The sequence below is a fragment of the Aphelocoma coerulescens genome, chromosome 27, assembly GCF_041296385.1.
Source record: "Aphelocoma coerulescens isolate FSJ_1873_10779 chromosome 27, UR_Acoe_1.0, whole genome shotgun sequence".
NCBI classification, from domain to species: Eukaryota; Metazoa; Chordata; class Aves; order Passeriformes; family Corvidae; genus Aphelocoma; species Aphelocoma coerulescens.
The window spans coordinates 2,736,212-2,750,300 of NC_091040.1; the positions used below are offsets into that span (position 1 = coordinate 2,736,212).

At 43.1% G+C, this 14,089-nt stretch overlaps 1 protein-coding gene across 1 annotated transcript; it reads right to left on the reverse strand.

The window, feature by feature from the left end:
• Positions 1 to 663: 663 nt before the first annotated feature.
• LOC138099198 (keratin, type I cytoskeletal 20-like) lies at positions 664 to 5,117 on the reverse strand. The gene is made up of 8 exons (XM_068996304.1): positions 4,695 to 5,117; positions 3,826 to 3,908; positions 3,465 to 3,621; positions 2,793 to 2,954; positions 2,586 to 2,711; positions 2,216 to 2,436; positions 1,587 to 1,627; positions 664 to 912 (listed from the first exon to the last, which is right to left on the reverse strand). Exons 1-8 carry the CDS (start codon positions 5,115 to 5,117, stop codon positions 815 to 817), a joined length of 1,311 nt encoding a protein of 436 aa, XP_068852405.1. The 3' UTR covers positions 664 to 814.
• Positions 5,118 to 14,089: the final 8,972 nt, after the last annotated feature.

Here is a 14,089-nt window from a genome sequence, read left to right on the forward strand (position 1 = left end):
GTAAGTAAAGCATATCTGTGGAAATGAGCTGGTAACCTGGTCTCAGTGACTCGGGGCACTGAAAGCAGAGGATTAGTTCTTTGGCAGCTGTTTATGTACAGTAAATAGCTCTGGACAGGTGAGATTTCTTAGGGAAGAGCTTTGTGTGTTTATATTCTCAAGAGGAAAATGTAAACTCCTGGGACTGAGGATCCAGGTGTGGCACAGAGGCCTCCCTATGGGACAGGGAACATTATTTGCACAGAGAGTTTTGAGAGAGATCATTTCAAATATATTCTTATTGATAAAATATCTTGGCTTGCTGTAGTCCCTGGTGACATAATCATTCACAGAGCATGAAAAGTATCCAATAGGCTTCTTCAATTTATTTTTTCATGTTAATTTATTATGAAAACCAAATTGATACATCTTATTAAAATCAGGTTTTAATGAAGCGAAGCTGCTTTATGTTTGAGTGGGAGTTCACATTCAGAAAAGATGGGATGAATTGATGTCTTAATGTATTTTAAAAACCTAATACTTCCATTTTTATCTCTGTTGGAAGCAATTATACATTTATACCAGGCTGATTTGATTTTCATTCATCAAGGTACTTAGTCACTATGTAAGTAGACCCAAAGTCTTTTATGTTGTAACTTACAGATTTTTATTAATGCTCCCCCACAATAACAACAACAACAATTGTTTAAGATGTGATAATTCGGCATTTTTCAACCCTTTAGGTTTGGGGTGAATTAGATCAGATTCTTTATAAATCTTTTAGTTTTGGCATCAGCTCCAGGAAACTCAGAGGTGTCTCCTCTGCTGGTGCCATTTACATCTTCTCTTCAAACTCTCTGACCTCAGAGGAGACAACCTTGCCATCAACCACCTCCTCAACTATTGTCTTGATCTTCTTAAGTTTACTTGATTCTGTTAAGGAAATTGAAAAGAGAATTAATTAATGCAATGTACATTAACAGAATAATGCTGCTGCAGTAGTAGCAGTTGATGAGGAAATAGCAAAAAGCATCTTCAGCCCACAGGTACTTGAGGTAAACTTTTGCAGTGTGCAGGGTGTGGCTTCTCCTCTTTTGGAGATTGAGTATGTTGCCCATAGACTGTAGTGGACACAGGGTTCAATAACTCTGTATCAATCTTGATAGTTTTGCTTCAGTTTAGCACAGACTTGTAGACCTAAAGCCTTGGGATAGACTTACACCAAATCGGAAATTTTTGCTATGAAACTGGATATGTTACATGGGAGCCTCAGTCTCCCTATGCAGCCAGTAGGGAGAAACAAATGCTTCTGCCGTTCTCCAGAGGGGAATTCAGGAACTCTCTGTTGTTCTCTTGGCTGTGTGAGGACTCACAGAATCACAGAATGGGTAAGGTGGGTCTGTGGATTTACTCTGGGCACCTGAATTGTATATATAAACCCAGGTTTGTATAGTCCCTATAGGGTAACCATACAGTTGATTGCTTTCTTGATGTGAGATTCCACTGGATGATTATTTGCTCTGAAGCTGTTGTTTTACATCAGGCTAATCATTCCATAACCTTTCAACAGGCAACCATCAAAACAGAAGGAAGTTGGTGGGACATACCTTTTTCAAGCTCTTCTATTGATGCTATTGGTTCTAAATTCCTGTTCAAATTATAAATTAGAACATGTTAATATATGGCAACTCATGTATTGAAGAAACATCCTTGTGCATTTCCTGTGTGTTTGATCAGGACAGCTAATCCCCTTTCATCAAGACATTTAACCAGGAGATAACTCAGTAGAACAAGTTCTCTCAGTTAAAGTGAAACTTGCTAAGCATAAGCTGTAGCTGCAGTTAATCTGCAGGCTCATCTCTGCAGTGCCAGGACTTCATCCTACGCAGGTGCACCCGATCTCGTTCCTGAACCAGAACAGCTGAACAGGTAGAATCTGGGGGGAAGTTCCACTCTCTGCTTAACCCACACGGACAAGCTGATCCAAAACTGCATTACTGGTGTTCCTGGCATGTGAACATCTGCCCAACTCCCCAGCTCACAGAGTGACAGTCTGTAGGCTGGGAGAGCCCACCTCAAAATTCCACAGCAGCTTCAGCAGCCCAGCCTGAATGGCAGCCTGCTCTGATTCTCTGGCACAGAACTGGGCAACAGACTTCCCCACCCCAAAGCAGTTGGAGAGAGGCAGATTTGACACAAAAACCAAACCAACGTGCAAAGCCATGTGTATGCTCACCTGCTTTCCTCTCCCTCCAGCAGCCGGCGGTACGTGGCAATCTCCATCTCCAAGTGAGTCTTGATGTCCAGCAGGGTGCTGTACTCATTGTTCTGAGCCTCCATGTCAGCTCGGAGCTGCCTCAGCTGAGCCTCCAGACTGGAAATTGCTCCCTGTATCTGGGCGAGCTGGTAACTGTACCGTGCTTCTGTTTCAGCCACAGAGCCTTCCAGGGTCTCTTTCTATAGTCCATGGGAAGAACAGAGGCATGTCATTCAGAAGATACATTTTTCTGTTAAAATAACGTTTTGATTGTAAAGCCCCTCATTCCTCTATTTATCTGTGTAACTCTCTGCTATCCACAGTCCTTATTTTGCTTTTTGTTATTTACCATGGTCAGCAGGGACTGTAATTCCAGCTCCAGGCTCTGGAAGACCTGCCTCCGTTCCGTGATCTCTTTCCTTTGGACCTCCAGCCGTTCAACATTGAGGGCAACTTCCTGGTTCAGTTCTGCTGTCTGGAATGAGGAATGGAGGGACTGTGAACTGCAGCCAGGCATGACAGAGGTTCTTGCTGATGTTTAAGCAGTTGACTTTACCTGCTTTTCAAAATGTTCTTTGGCTTCTTGGCGGTTCTTTTCTGCCATTTCTTCATATTGCTTTCTCATGTTTTCCATAATAGCTGCGAGATCAATGCCGGGAGCAGCATCTACCGCCACGTTCACGGAGCCACTCGCCTCTTTGCGCAGCCTGTCACGGTCCTGCAGCATGGGGACTGTGTTAGCATCAGCTGCAGGGAGCTGTCACTCCTCAGCATTGGACACAAACTCAACATCTGCACACACAGGACTAATCCTTAATAGTACCTTGGGGCAGGACAACTTAATCACCTTGTAAATACTATTTAGTGCACCTCATCTTAGAACAGTTTACTTACTTTATAGCAATAAATGCTATATCATAGATAAATGTATTATAAAAATGATTTCCTCACAACCGGACCTATGGAATGAGGGCAAGAAGTCATGGCTCCCATTTGTGTACTTTTTGGGGTAGCAATTCCTAAACTAAATATTATTCTTAGAGAAAACCTTCTCTCGTTCGTTTCTGGAATGGAGGAATGTTCAGCCTTTGACCCCTGACAGCTTAGGTGTCCCTTAATGCCACACATAGTTATGCTGCTTCCAGGAAGGACAGAGGTGCTTCCTAGCGAGGCTGTTTGTGTTTGCCACTCAGAACCCCTCTCCCTGGCAGTGCTCAGCTGCTCTCACCTCCTCATGGTTCTTCCTAAGGAAAACGAGTTCCTCAGTTATATTCTCAATCTGGGACTCCAGGTCAGATTTCGTCAGAGTCAGGTCGTCACGGACACGGAGCAGTCCGGTGATGTCGCTCTCCACACTCTGCTTGAGCAGGTGTTCGTTCTCAAACCTGTCCAATAAGGTGCCTTTTGTCATCATTGGAATGCAACAGTTTGGTGTAAATGTTGGAATCAGTAATTACGACAGTCATTGTGAAATTTTCATTAAACTGAAATTGCAAAATGTTCACTTCTTGGCACAGATTCCAATAAGTGGAAGCTTTCCTAAATAAGAGGAGCATGAAGGAGAATAGATACAAAATCATGGAACTTACTTCAGCCTAAAGTCATCAACAGCCAGCTTGGCATTGTCGATCTGCAGGACAAGCCCAGCATTTTCCATCTGGGCAGCAGAAATCTAAAGGGAATGGTGGACAAGCAATGAAAGTTTGCACTCAAGAAATTCACATTCAATCCTTTCCTGGGAATGAATACTGTAAATGGGCTTCATCCTGCTTCACTTCAGCTGTCTGTTAGCTGGGTTTAAGTTCAGTTCCATCTGAAGTGCATGAAAGGAGTTAGGGATGTTCAAAAGGGAAATTGTCCTGTCACAACATAAGAGTATTGAATAGTTAGCATGAACTGCTCTCTGAAGGGATCTGCTTTTAAATGCTGGGAAGTAGAACTGATAAAAAATAACAGAGGAAAGATTGAAGGAAATTCTGGAAACATGATTTGACAAATGTCAGCTGATTGCTGGGAATATTTCATTGTTTCTGGTGGTAATTTACTATTTTAAGTAGTGATCTTTAATTTTTTTCTGAGCATTTGTCCTTCTTTTCTAAACACCCAGTTTGAAATAGACTGTTGCTAAACTATATTTAAATACATAGATTACCATTAGTACTTTCTCTAATTAAAGCCACCTAAGGCAAATATCATAGAACTAGTTAATTTTGAGTCAAAGATTTTTCAGGTATGAGATTACTTACCACTGCAAGCATATATCTGGTATTACAAGTGACATAAAATCTGTCACTAATTTGTAGATGGTCAAAATTGAACTTTCTTTTTCCTCAGCTGGGCCAGTTACAGTTTGGAAAAGTACATTTTCTACAGCAGATTATTCTCTCTCTCACTGATAATTGCAATTCCTATATTTATAGAGGGCTCTACAATCTCTTTATTATATATTAATTATTACCTTATTTCGGAGTTCTTCAATTGTTTTGAAGTAGGAGCTGTAGTCCTGCCCTACGCTTTTGGTGTTCTTCTCATACCACTCCTTGATCTGCATCTCGATCAGGGAGTTTGACTTCTCCAGCGAGCGCACCCTCTCCAGGTACGCAGCCAAACGATCGTTCAGGTTTTGCATAGTTGATTTTTCATTGCCAGCGAGCAGCACATCGCTACCAGTGATGCTGAGCTGGGAGCTCCCTCCGAGGCCTTGGCCAGAGCTGATGCTGGTCGATATGCGGGTGCCATAGCCCCCAGCTCCCCCGTAGACACTGGGTGCCTGGATCTTCTGGATGGACATTTTCCTGGAGGTCAGACTACTGACACTGGGTGCAGAGGACTGGAGACGGCTGCTCGTACCCCACTGGATGCTGCGGGTGGAGAATGCCATTTGTGCTCTTTGTCTTCTGGACTGAAGCAGGTAAAGCAGCACAGATAGAGACGGCAGCGAGGAGCTGAGTGTGCACCGTGCACCTTTATACCAGGTCCAAGAGGAAGCACAGTGGCTGGAAACCCCACCTCTGTTGACGCAGAATGTCACTGGTGTCAGCACAAAGAGCACACAGGATATTGCCCCCCCCCCCCATAATTTAAAGGGGTTTTCATCTGTTCGTCTGTGTTTGAGGAACACTCCCTGGATAGTTTGCTTGCTTTGTTATTTTGTATAACAGATAAACAAAAAATGATCTGTTGAATCATTTATAACCATGTACCTGCAGACAATCCTCTTGGTAGCCCTATGGAACAAACGAGTAGGTTCTTAGCCCCTTATGCAGTGCATGAATTTAAAATGAGAGTTGCCTCTTGTATGTGACAAGAGACTTAAAATATTTATATTTCTGTTGAGTAAGCAATAACTTGGGCCTCAGGACGGTCTAGAACAGTGTATAAATTATTAGAAAGGAGGCAGATGTACTACCATGTGAATAATTTTGTAGTAAGCACAAACCAACATCTGCACTGCCAGTGGAGAGTGGAGGCTGTTGCCATCAGCTTGGACTGGATATGCATTTGTCTGGTATTAGAAAACCCTTGCAAGTGGAATTCGAGCTTTCAGTACAGCTGAGATTAAGTGGGAAGGGTATTTCTTTGCCCTTAAGTGAGGTAGGAGGAATGAGAATATTGGAAACCTTCACAGCCCACTGTGTTTCACATGTGAGATGCTGAAGTCTGAGTGGCAGGAAGCGTTGCGTTCCAGCTTCCAGCAGAACGAGCCTCCAGCCCTCCTGCGTGGCTGAAGTTGAAGCAAAACAAGTTTCCCTCCTGCCTCATCAATATTCCAGAGACCACCAGCTAACAAGTGCCATGCTGGGGGGGTCTGTCCCCAACCCAGGGGCTCAGGTCATTAACAGGAAACCAGCTGCCTTTGCATGGCATAAAGAAACCCAACAGCCCTACTGCTGATCGTGCAGAGGCTCCTGGGCTGACTGTGCTGTACACTTGATACAGAAAGTGCATGGAGAATTTGGAAAGCAAGGAGAAAACCCGATTGCTGAGGGGTTGTTAGTGCTGCAGGAGAGCAGGTGGCAGGTGAGTGTCGGGACAGTGTGGAGGTGCAGCTTCTGGGGCATTGCACTGACAGTGCTTATGTGTGTTACTGATACTGTCAGGTAGAACAATGAACACATATGGCTTGTGTTAGTGAGAGCAGCTGCTGTATGTACTGATCTCCCAACCTTGGGGCAAGGAAATTGGTGAGACACTGAGCTTCGAAGGCATTGAACTGTGTATTGGAGGCACCTTCAGGTTTCTGAGAGCACCCAACCCAGAATATTAGGGAATCAGTACTGCCAAGTTTTTTAAGTTACTGTGCTATGGATTAGTCTAACTGGTCTTGGCTCAAGTCAGAGAGTTAAACTGTTGTATTTGGCTGTTCTGGAAACACAGCTTCCAAACCAAAGCAATCAGTGTGCAGGGCAGGATTTTTTTTCTAGGAGGATGCTGTGGTGTGTCTTTGGACCTTGAACTTCTTTGGGTGTAACTTGTAATAAAAAAACCTTTATGAGATGTGAAACCAAAGTACACTGGCCATGACATTTGGTGTGTCATTACAGAGACTCAAGGTACGTTGTCTTTTATCCATTGAAATTATTCCGGCTGAGTAAGAATTACACATTTTAGTAGAGCAGAGCTTACACCTTTAGAATGTAAGAGAAGTACAGAAGAGATCCTGCTGTTCTTACATCCCTTGGCTCTATATCTCACTGCCTAGATCTCTGCAGGATTTTGTGGCAGTCTACTTAAGAGCAAACATTCTGCATTGTCTTCTCAGTATTTACTAAAATTAGTTTTCATGTTACCTTGGTGATATTTTTTCTAAACATCATTTGGAGGTTCCATTTTTTCATTTAGTGAGTAAACGAAAAAAGAAGTCAGCGATCTGAATTAAAGTGAGCATCAGGCTTAGGTCACACATTTGCCTTGTGTTATGGCTGTGCTGCTTTTGTTCAAGCTGAACCTCCAGCTATCATTTTCTTCTACACTGTTAAGCAGAAGTGTCTGAGATGTATGCAAGGGGAAGCACAGAGCAATGGCATAGTGCAAACCTAATGTGAAAAGATATGAGGCTGAATTTTCTTAGTGTTCTTTTTATTCTTATCCCTAAATTGTTTACTGACAATTTTTCGGGTCTTATCATTTTATATATGGTTCTGTACCCTCCAAAAAGCTAGACTATTTGCTAGGATCAGGATAGGTTCACACCAGAGGTGGGGTTTTCTCCTGGTTTTGGTTCAGTACACTTTTTTCCATGAAACATATCTGGTTGTATCAATCACTGGAAACTGCCAGAGTGAGCCCTGAAACTGGAGCTGTGGCAGTGAGGGGAGGGCGAGGCCCCAGACGGGCTGGAGGGCAAGGGGCTCCTCAAGGCGTAAATTGGGAGTGGCCTTGGCTTCCTCCACCCCTGGACTATGCCCAGGAATTATCTGCAAGAACATGGGCTGCCTCATTTTTATTTATTTTTTAATTTTATTGGTTGTAAGAGTAAGTTATCTAAATAGATTCCGGGCAACCTAAAAATCTATTGTCCAGTACTGCAGTTTTGGTCAGCACTGAAAAAGTGCTGTAACAGTTTGCTGGTGCTTTAGCTCAGCAGAGCAGTTTCAGCTCCAGATTCAGTTGTGGGAGCTGTAGAGGACAGTCTGTGGATTCACGGGTAACACTTCCTTCAGCGACGTGCTCAGTCAGAGGGGAATGGCTGTAGACATAATAAAACATTTATAGCAACACTTACGAATTGTTTGATTTCATGAAGAAATGTCACCTGTGTGGGAGAAGTTTAATGTGCATTAGAGGGCCATGGAGATAAGTCCTGCAGGGCTCTGATAATGTGGATACCATTCCATCTGACTCACCTGTGCTAACCAGCCATGGGCAACCAGTCTGGAGCGTTCAAGGAAAAAGACACACCCAGCTGTGGGTCTGTATTTCTGCTGCTTTTAGGTGGAACAGATGCTTTTCTTTTGGCTGACATAGAGACTGAAATAAAGCAAAGTCTTTTAGCAGTCTGTAGAGATGATCCATTCTAGGAGTGAAATCCAACACCCTTTTGTTGGTCCCTGTGTTTGGGTTTAGCATCATTACAGTTTGATTTGGAAAGATCAGCACTACAGTCCTGAAGATGTCTGCTATGCAAAGTGCATTCAAGAGAGATGCATTCCGTGTTCAGTGTTCCAGCCATATTCCAGTATTCAGTATTTCTGGGTCTGAGATGTTCCCCTCCTTCTCTTCTTAACTACCTTTGCACCTCCTGTTAATGCCAATGCCTGTGAAGCCTGCTCTCTCCAAGGAGCAAAGCGAAGTGCTTTATGCTTTGCTGAATGGGATCAGAGGAGAGAAAGTTCTGGATGATGTCACCAACTCATCTGGATTCACCTAAGCCCTGAACATTTGCAGCTCAAGATCTTACACTGTCTGCCTCACATATTTTTTCCCCTCATTTCCCTCTCCTTTTTATCTTTTGTCCAATGAAAATATCTCTGTCATCAAACCACTGCACCTTATTTCTTTCTGCTTGGAGCTTTGACCAGAGGGGTAAGTTAAAACATTACTTTACATATTTATGGTACTTAGAGAGGTGCTCCAGCTCCTGGAATGCATAAGGCAGTGTGTGGGTTCCTTCCCTCCCCAGCCACAGGTGGAAAATGAAAGTCAGGAGCTGCCTTTCCTGTCTCAGCTGCTCTCCTCGAACAGAATCAGATCTCAGTGCCAACAAAAACAGCTCCAGGCCACACAAACGAACCTTCTCTTTTTTATCCCCCAAAAGTGCCATTAAGATCAGCTTTAACAAGGACTGCTGGCAGATCTCTCTCTCTCTTGGAAAAACCCTGTGCAACTGAAGTGTCAGGGAAATGAGGAAACCAGAGAACTGGAGAGAATTTCAGCTTACTGACTCAGGTCCATAATGCTGGAGTAGTTCAGTATCTATGAAAAGTATTGCATATTTATATGATTCAGGAGGCAAATACAATTTCCATGGCCCTGTGCAAATATAAGCACACACTGATTGTACACCATAAAAGATATGTACAAACACACTGTATTGCATATGTTCACATCTGTGTAGATTTTTTTATTAACTTAAAAAAAATCCTTGTGGTTTCGGGAATCTCACTTGTGCCACGCTTGGAGCCCCCAAATCAGAAGAAAAACTCAATTTTTCCCCAGGGTATGCTTGCACTCAAAATGCCAGGAGGTGCTTGGGTAGAGGTACACCTGCAGCTTCTTGTTTGGGGACCGCTCTGGAATATCATCCTTCAGTGCATTCCAGCGGTCCCACGGCATCCCCACTCCAGGGGTTTGTACAACCAGGAGCAAGCTATCAGCTGCTTGGAACCCAAAATACCATCCCAGCGCCCAGATCTGTGTCAGGAAAGCAGGTACTAAAAAAGCAAAATAAAGGAAACAGGCCGAAAATCCGTCTCCATACTCCCCTGGAGAAAGTCTGGCACTGCTAGTAACGTACATTGCACAAATACTGCAGCAGAAATTTCCAGTTAGAAGTTGTTCCCCAGCCTCAGGAGCCCCAGAGGAGCGGCAGGAGCAGGGACGGGCTCCGTGCGGATCTACCTGGTTGTCACTAGAGGCCACCACCGGCCTTCGGAACGGAGCTGCCTCCAGCCCTCCCTGTGCTGTGCACCGCGGGAGAATCCGTGCGGAGCTTGAACAAGGGGAAAAAACCTCACGGATTACATAACGAGATTTCTCATATTATCCACTTTCCTGGGCCTATATCCACAGGAAATTTAGTTGCATCGCTCTTGTCGCCAAACGTTTAGAGGAATATTTCTCTTTAGAGCCACCAGCTGTAATTAAGGAGTTCAGTGCTGTGTATGGAGTGGGTTTGGAAGCAATGGCAAGAAGAATGGGTTATCTTTCTAAATTCTGACATCTGAGCCTTTGAGGACAGAGAGTGTTCATTATCCCTTTGAATTACACCTTTTTTTATGACTGATGCTTGAGTATCTCAATTTTTAGGCAGCGATAGGCTGTAGACATTAAAGAAAAGGTTGCTTTAGTTGTGTTTTTATTGTTTTTGTTCTGCACAGAAGCAATGTTATTTCCAGTGGATCCATTCTCAGACTGTCTTGAGATTGTCTCTTGTGAGATTAACCTGAAAGCAGAGCCTGGGTGCTGGAGCGGCTTTCAAAAATTAGTCATTTGTCTTACTAATAAGACATAAAAATGTGTTTTCTTTCCTGCACTGGTAACTTTACGATCACAATTTCTGTCTGCTTGAAGCAACGTTATAGATTTCCTGCTTTGAAATTGTTCTGGTAAGAGTCACTCCCAGTTTTTTGTTTGATGCATTTGATGTTTTATTTTCTGATACATTGGTTCAGGGATGCAGAGCTGCACCAAAGCCAGTATTTCTCTAAAGGCAGCACACCTTTAACTTCTGTTCTAAGGAAGAACTGTAGTTTATAGCTACTTCAGCCTGTTTGTTTCTCCTTTTCCCTGCCTGCTCCAGCTAATTATGCCTCTTAATTAAAACATATTTTTCCAAATTATATTCCTCATTTTTGTTGCTTTCAATAGAGCCTAATTACAGCCCGTCACATCGACTCCTTTGGACTTGTCCTTAGGACATTGGAAAGCCAAAAAATTTACCCCCAAAGTCTATATAGGTATTGAAAGTGTCTTCACCACAGCTGGTATTATGATTTTATGCCTTTAAGCTTCTGATGCATATTCAGACATTCAAAAAGCAAATGAACATGTCCAGAAGAAGCAGCCCTGCACCTGCCTCACCATTAGGTCATGTCTCGGAGTGGGAGCTCCTGCCATAGGGACACTCCAAACTGTTGGACATTGATGCTTCTGTTTCACTGAATATTTTTGCAGATAATTGGTTTGTGGCAGCCCTAGGCCTGGGGCTCAAGTAGGTCATTTCAGTATAGTCACACAATTAAAGATATCATAAAAGTACAGTTTGAAAAGAATCAAAAATTTTACAGAGGGAGGAATGATGAGGAAACAACACATGGTAAAACTTTAGTTGTGATTTCACCAAGCCAAACGTCCAAGTAGAGTCAATAATTAACATGCTTTTGCTGTATAATGCAGGACTTAGGGGGACAGGGGGTGCAGCCTCTCCAGCATTATTCTTTCCTTGCTTCCCTGTTTATAGATTCTTCCTTTTTCTAAATGATTCATACACAGGAGCAGCCATCTCCTAGCAAAACTTTAGAAACCTTTATAGGTCAGGGTGTGGACATTGTGAAATGTTTTACCGGCTCTTCTGCTTTACCTATTCTCTCTGCTTCAATAATCTGTAGAACCAGTGGGTTTAGCAGTGCTATAAAGGCAAGATTTCTTTTCTTCTCTTTCTGAAGTGACTTTGTTAATTGTGCATCTGCATTAACCAGGAAAGCAGAAAGCAAAAATTTTCATTCTACAGATGTGGCTGTTGATAAATAAGGCTGAACCCCAGCAGTGTGGGGCCAGCTCCCCAGAAGAATGTGTGATTAATAGCACAAACCATGACTGCATTACCTCATCGCACACTTCTTCCAGGGGATCAACACTTCACTTACCAAAGCTGCCTATTGTAATACACCTTAATAAGTTTTAACATTTCTACAAGTGAAATGAGCTGTGACTCATGCCCAGGCTGGAGTGCAGTCAAGGCTCTTGGAAATCATGCTGAGGATTATTCCGTGCAGGACTGCCTTAAATGGCAGGTGAAACTGCAAAGGAGCCAGTTGTGAACGCTGATGGTTTCAGCCTCCTTTTATAGGCCAGTTCCTGTATCTTGTTGGTTTGAAGAGGTATTGTTGCATCATTCACTTAGACTGAGAAGTGCTGTTCTTTCCTGCTGATGTTTCTTTGCTATCCTTTTCCATTTATGGGAAATAGAATTTATTCACTTGGAGGGTGTTGTTTTTAACGATGCTTCATATTTTTCAAATTGCACTTTCTTTGTGCCTGTGTCCAAATGGCACTTCTGTGTGTATGGAATCCTGAAGGAGAACAAATACCAGCTGGCAGAGTTCAATCAGTTTCAATACAATGAATTAATAAAGTAATTTTTCAAGCCATACATCATCACAATCCTGAAGATTTTCTTCCCTTCAAGCCACTTCTCTGAGATCAGAAGCAGCACCACCTGTGCTCTTAAAGTCTCCCAAATACTACAAAGCCGCCAAAGCCGCCAGCAGTGTTCTGTACAGCACTCATTTCAGTCAGGCTGTTGGCACAGGTACACTGAAGAACATAATCAGAGTATGTGCAGGGTCCTGACCAGCCATAAACACTTAGAATGAATCAATAGCATTATCTCTTCCGAGCAATCAGACACTGACAGGATTGCTGTGAGTGGGGAATGGCTCTTCAGGAAGTTGTATTATCTAATAGCCTGCTAAGTAGAAGCTGTGAAGTGATGGATTCTAATTTAGTGGCTCTCAGTGACTTTCTTTGCAGCCTTGAGCGAGTTGTGTCATCTCTTTTTCCAATTTCTCAGGCAATAAAATGGGAATGATAATACAGCCCCCATTCATTATCTCCCTGACTTCATCTCTCAGCATGGTGTGAGAATGTGATGTTAATAGTGCATGCAAGTGGTAAATATTAGCATCATTATTTATTATTTAGGGTGTAGACCCACCCTAAATACATTCAGGAATGCATAGCTTATCTACCGGAGCACAAATTCAGAGGTAATGAGTAACCACCAGATACAGGACACACATGGCTGGTGACATGGTGTCATGAGCTGTTCAACACAAAGGAGATCTGCAGTTGTACAGAGCATTCTGGAGCTGTGAAAGATTCTCCAGACATAAGCAATTTTTTCCAGAAACAAACAGAATGTGGTGTAACGCATATTTGTATGTTTAAGGACTAATTGGGTTACTCCACCTCGTAAAAGACACTTGAATGTCTGTGTTGGAGCCATTGGTGCATGATGGTGTCAATCATGGGGTGAGCTGTGAGGATGGTGCTGTGAGCTGTACTGGTCTGGCCTGTACAGAGAGCAACAGTACAGGTGTAAGAGAAGGTTAAAATCATCAGAGTGGTGGAGTGGAGTGGGAATTCTGCTGCTTCTTAGCAGAGGAGAACAGGAATTCCGCTGCCTCTTATCCAGCATCGCTCAGACCACAGCCAAGTGTGACACAGGGCACAGGGAGTGCATCTCACCTCTGCATGAGGGGACACCAGGGCAGAGTAAAGCCAGAGCATTGCTCAGGAATGTGAAATAAGGACAGGTGTGTTCCATAAGGCACTTCAAATATTCGTTTTTCCTTCTTCTTTCTTGTAGTTCAGTACAATAACCCAGCACAAAGCACATTCTTTTCTTTGATGTAGAAATAAGGGGCTACTTAGAAGTTTTTATAATTATTTGTGTCACAACAATGTGGCTCTGCTATGTAAATCTGATAAATGAACATATCTTTAAATAACACAGAAAATTGTTCAAGAAAACCTGGGCACATTTTGTCCAGATGCTGCAAACACCAGGTCTGGCTTGTTAGATCTGGTAAGCCATAAGGAAGGACACTCTTAATTAGCCAGGAGTTACTAATCCTGTATTACAAGTTTTACCCAGTTTAAAGAAACCATTAGGTAATCCATCCAGTGCTTTTGGGATCTCTTTGTGCAACAAGGGTGGAGAGTTGAGGTGCGGGGGTCAAAGGGGGATCAGGAACTGGTCGGAACATGCCAGTAGCAGAACACTGTATCACAGAAGTGGACTTTGTTCAGTTTAATCTGCATTTCCTTTGAGATTTCCCCCTTCCTTTGTGAGCCCTGTTTCAAAGTAAGGCAGGTAACAGGAGCCCTTTTGTGAGAGTCCATGGTGAGTGGGGATGACGGGCCATGATGACAATGTCTCTCATGAATGCCAGACTGCCCTGGACACGC

Bases quoted from the DNA above. Each gene is read 5' to 3' on its own strand.
- LOC138099198 (XM_068996304.1), bottom strand. From the start codon at position 5,117: ATGGCATTCTCCACCCGCAGCATCCAGTGGGGTACGAGCAGCCGTCTC. The intron at 3,622-3,825 runs GTAAGTTCCATG...CTTATTGGACAG, and splicing joins GTTGATGACTTTAGGCTGAA to GTTTGAGAACGAACACCTGC. The intron at 1,628-2,215 runs GTGAGCATACAC...TAATTTGAACAG, and splicing joins CTGGAGGGAGAGGAAAGCAG to GAATTTAGAACCAATAGCAT.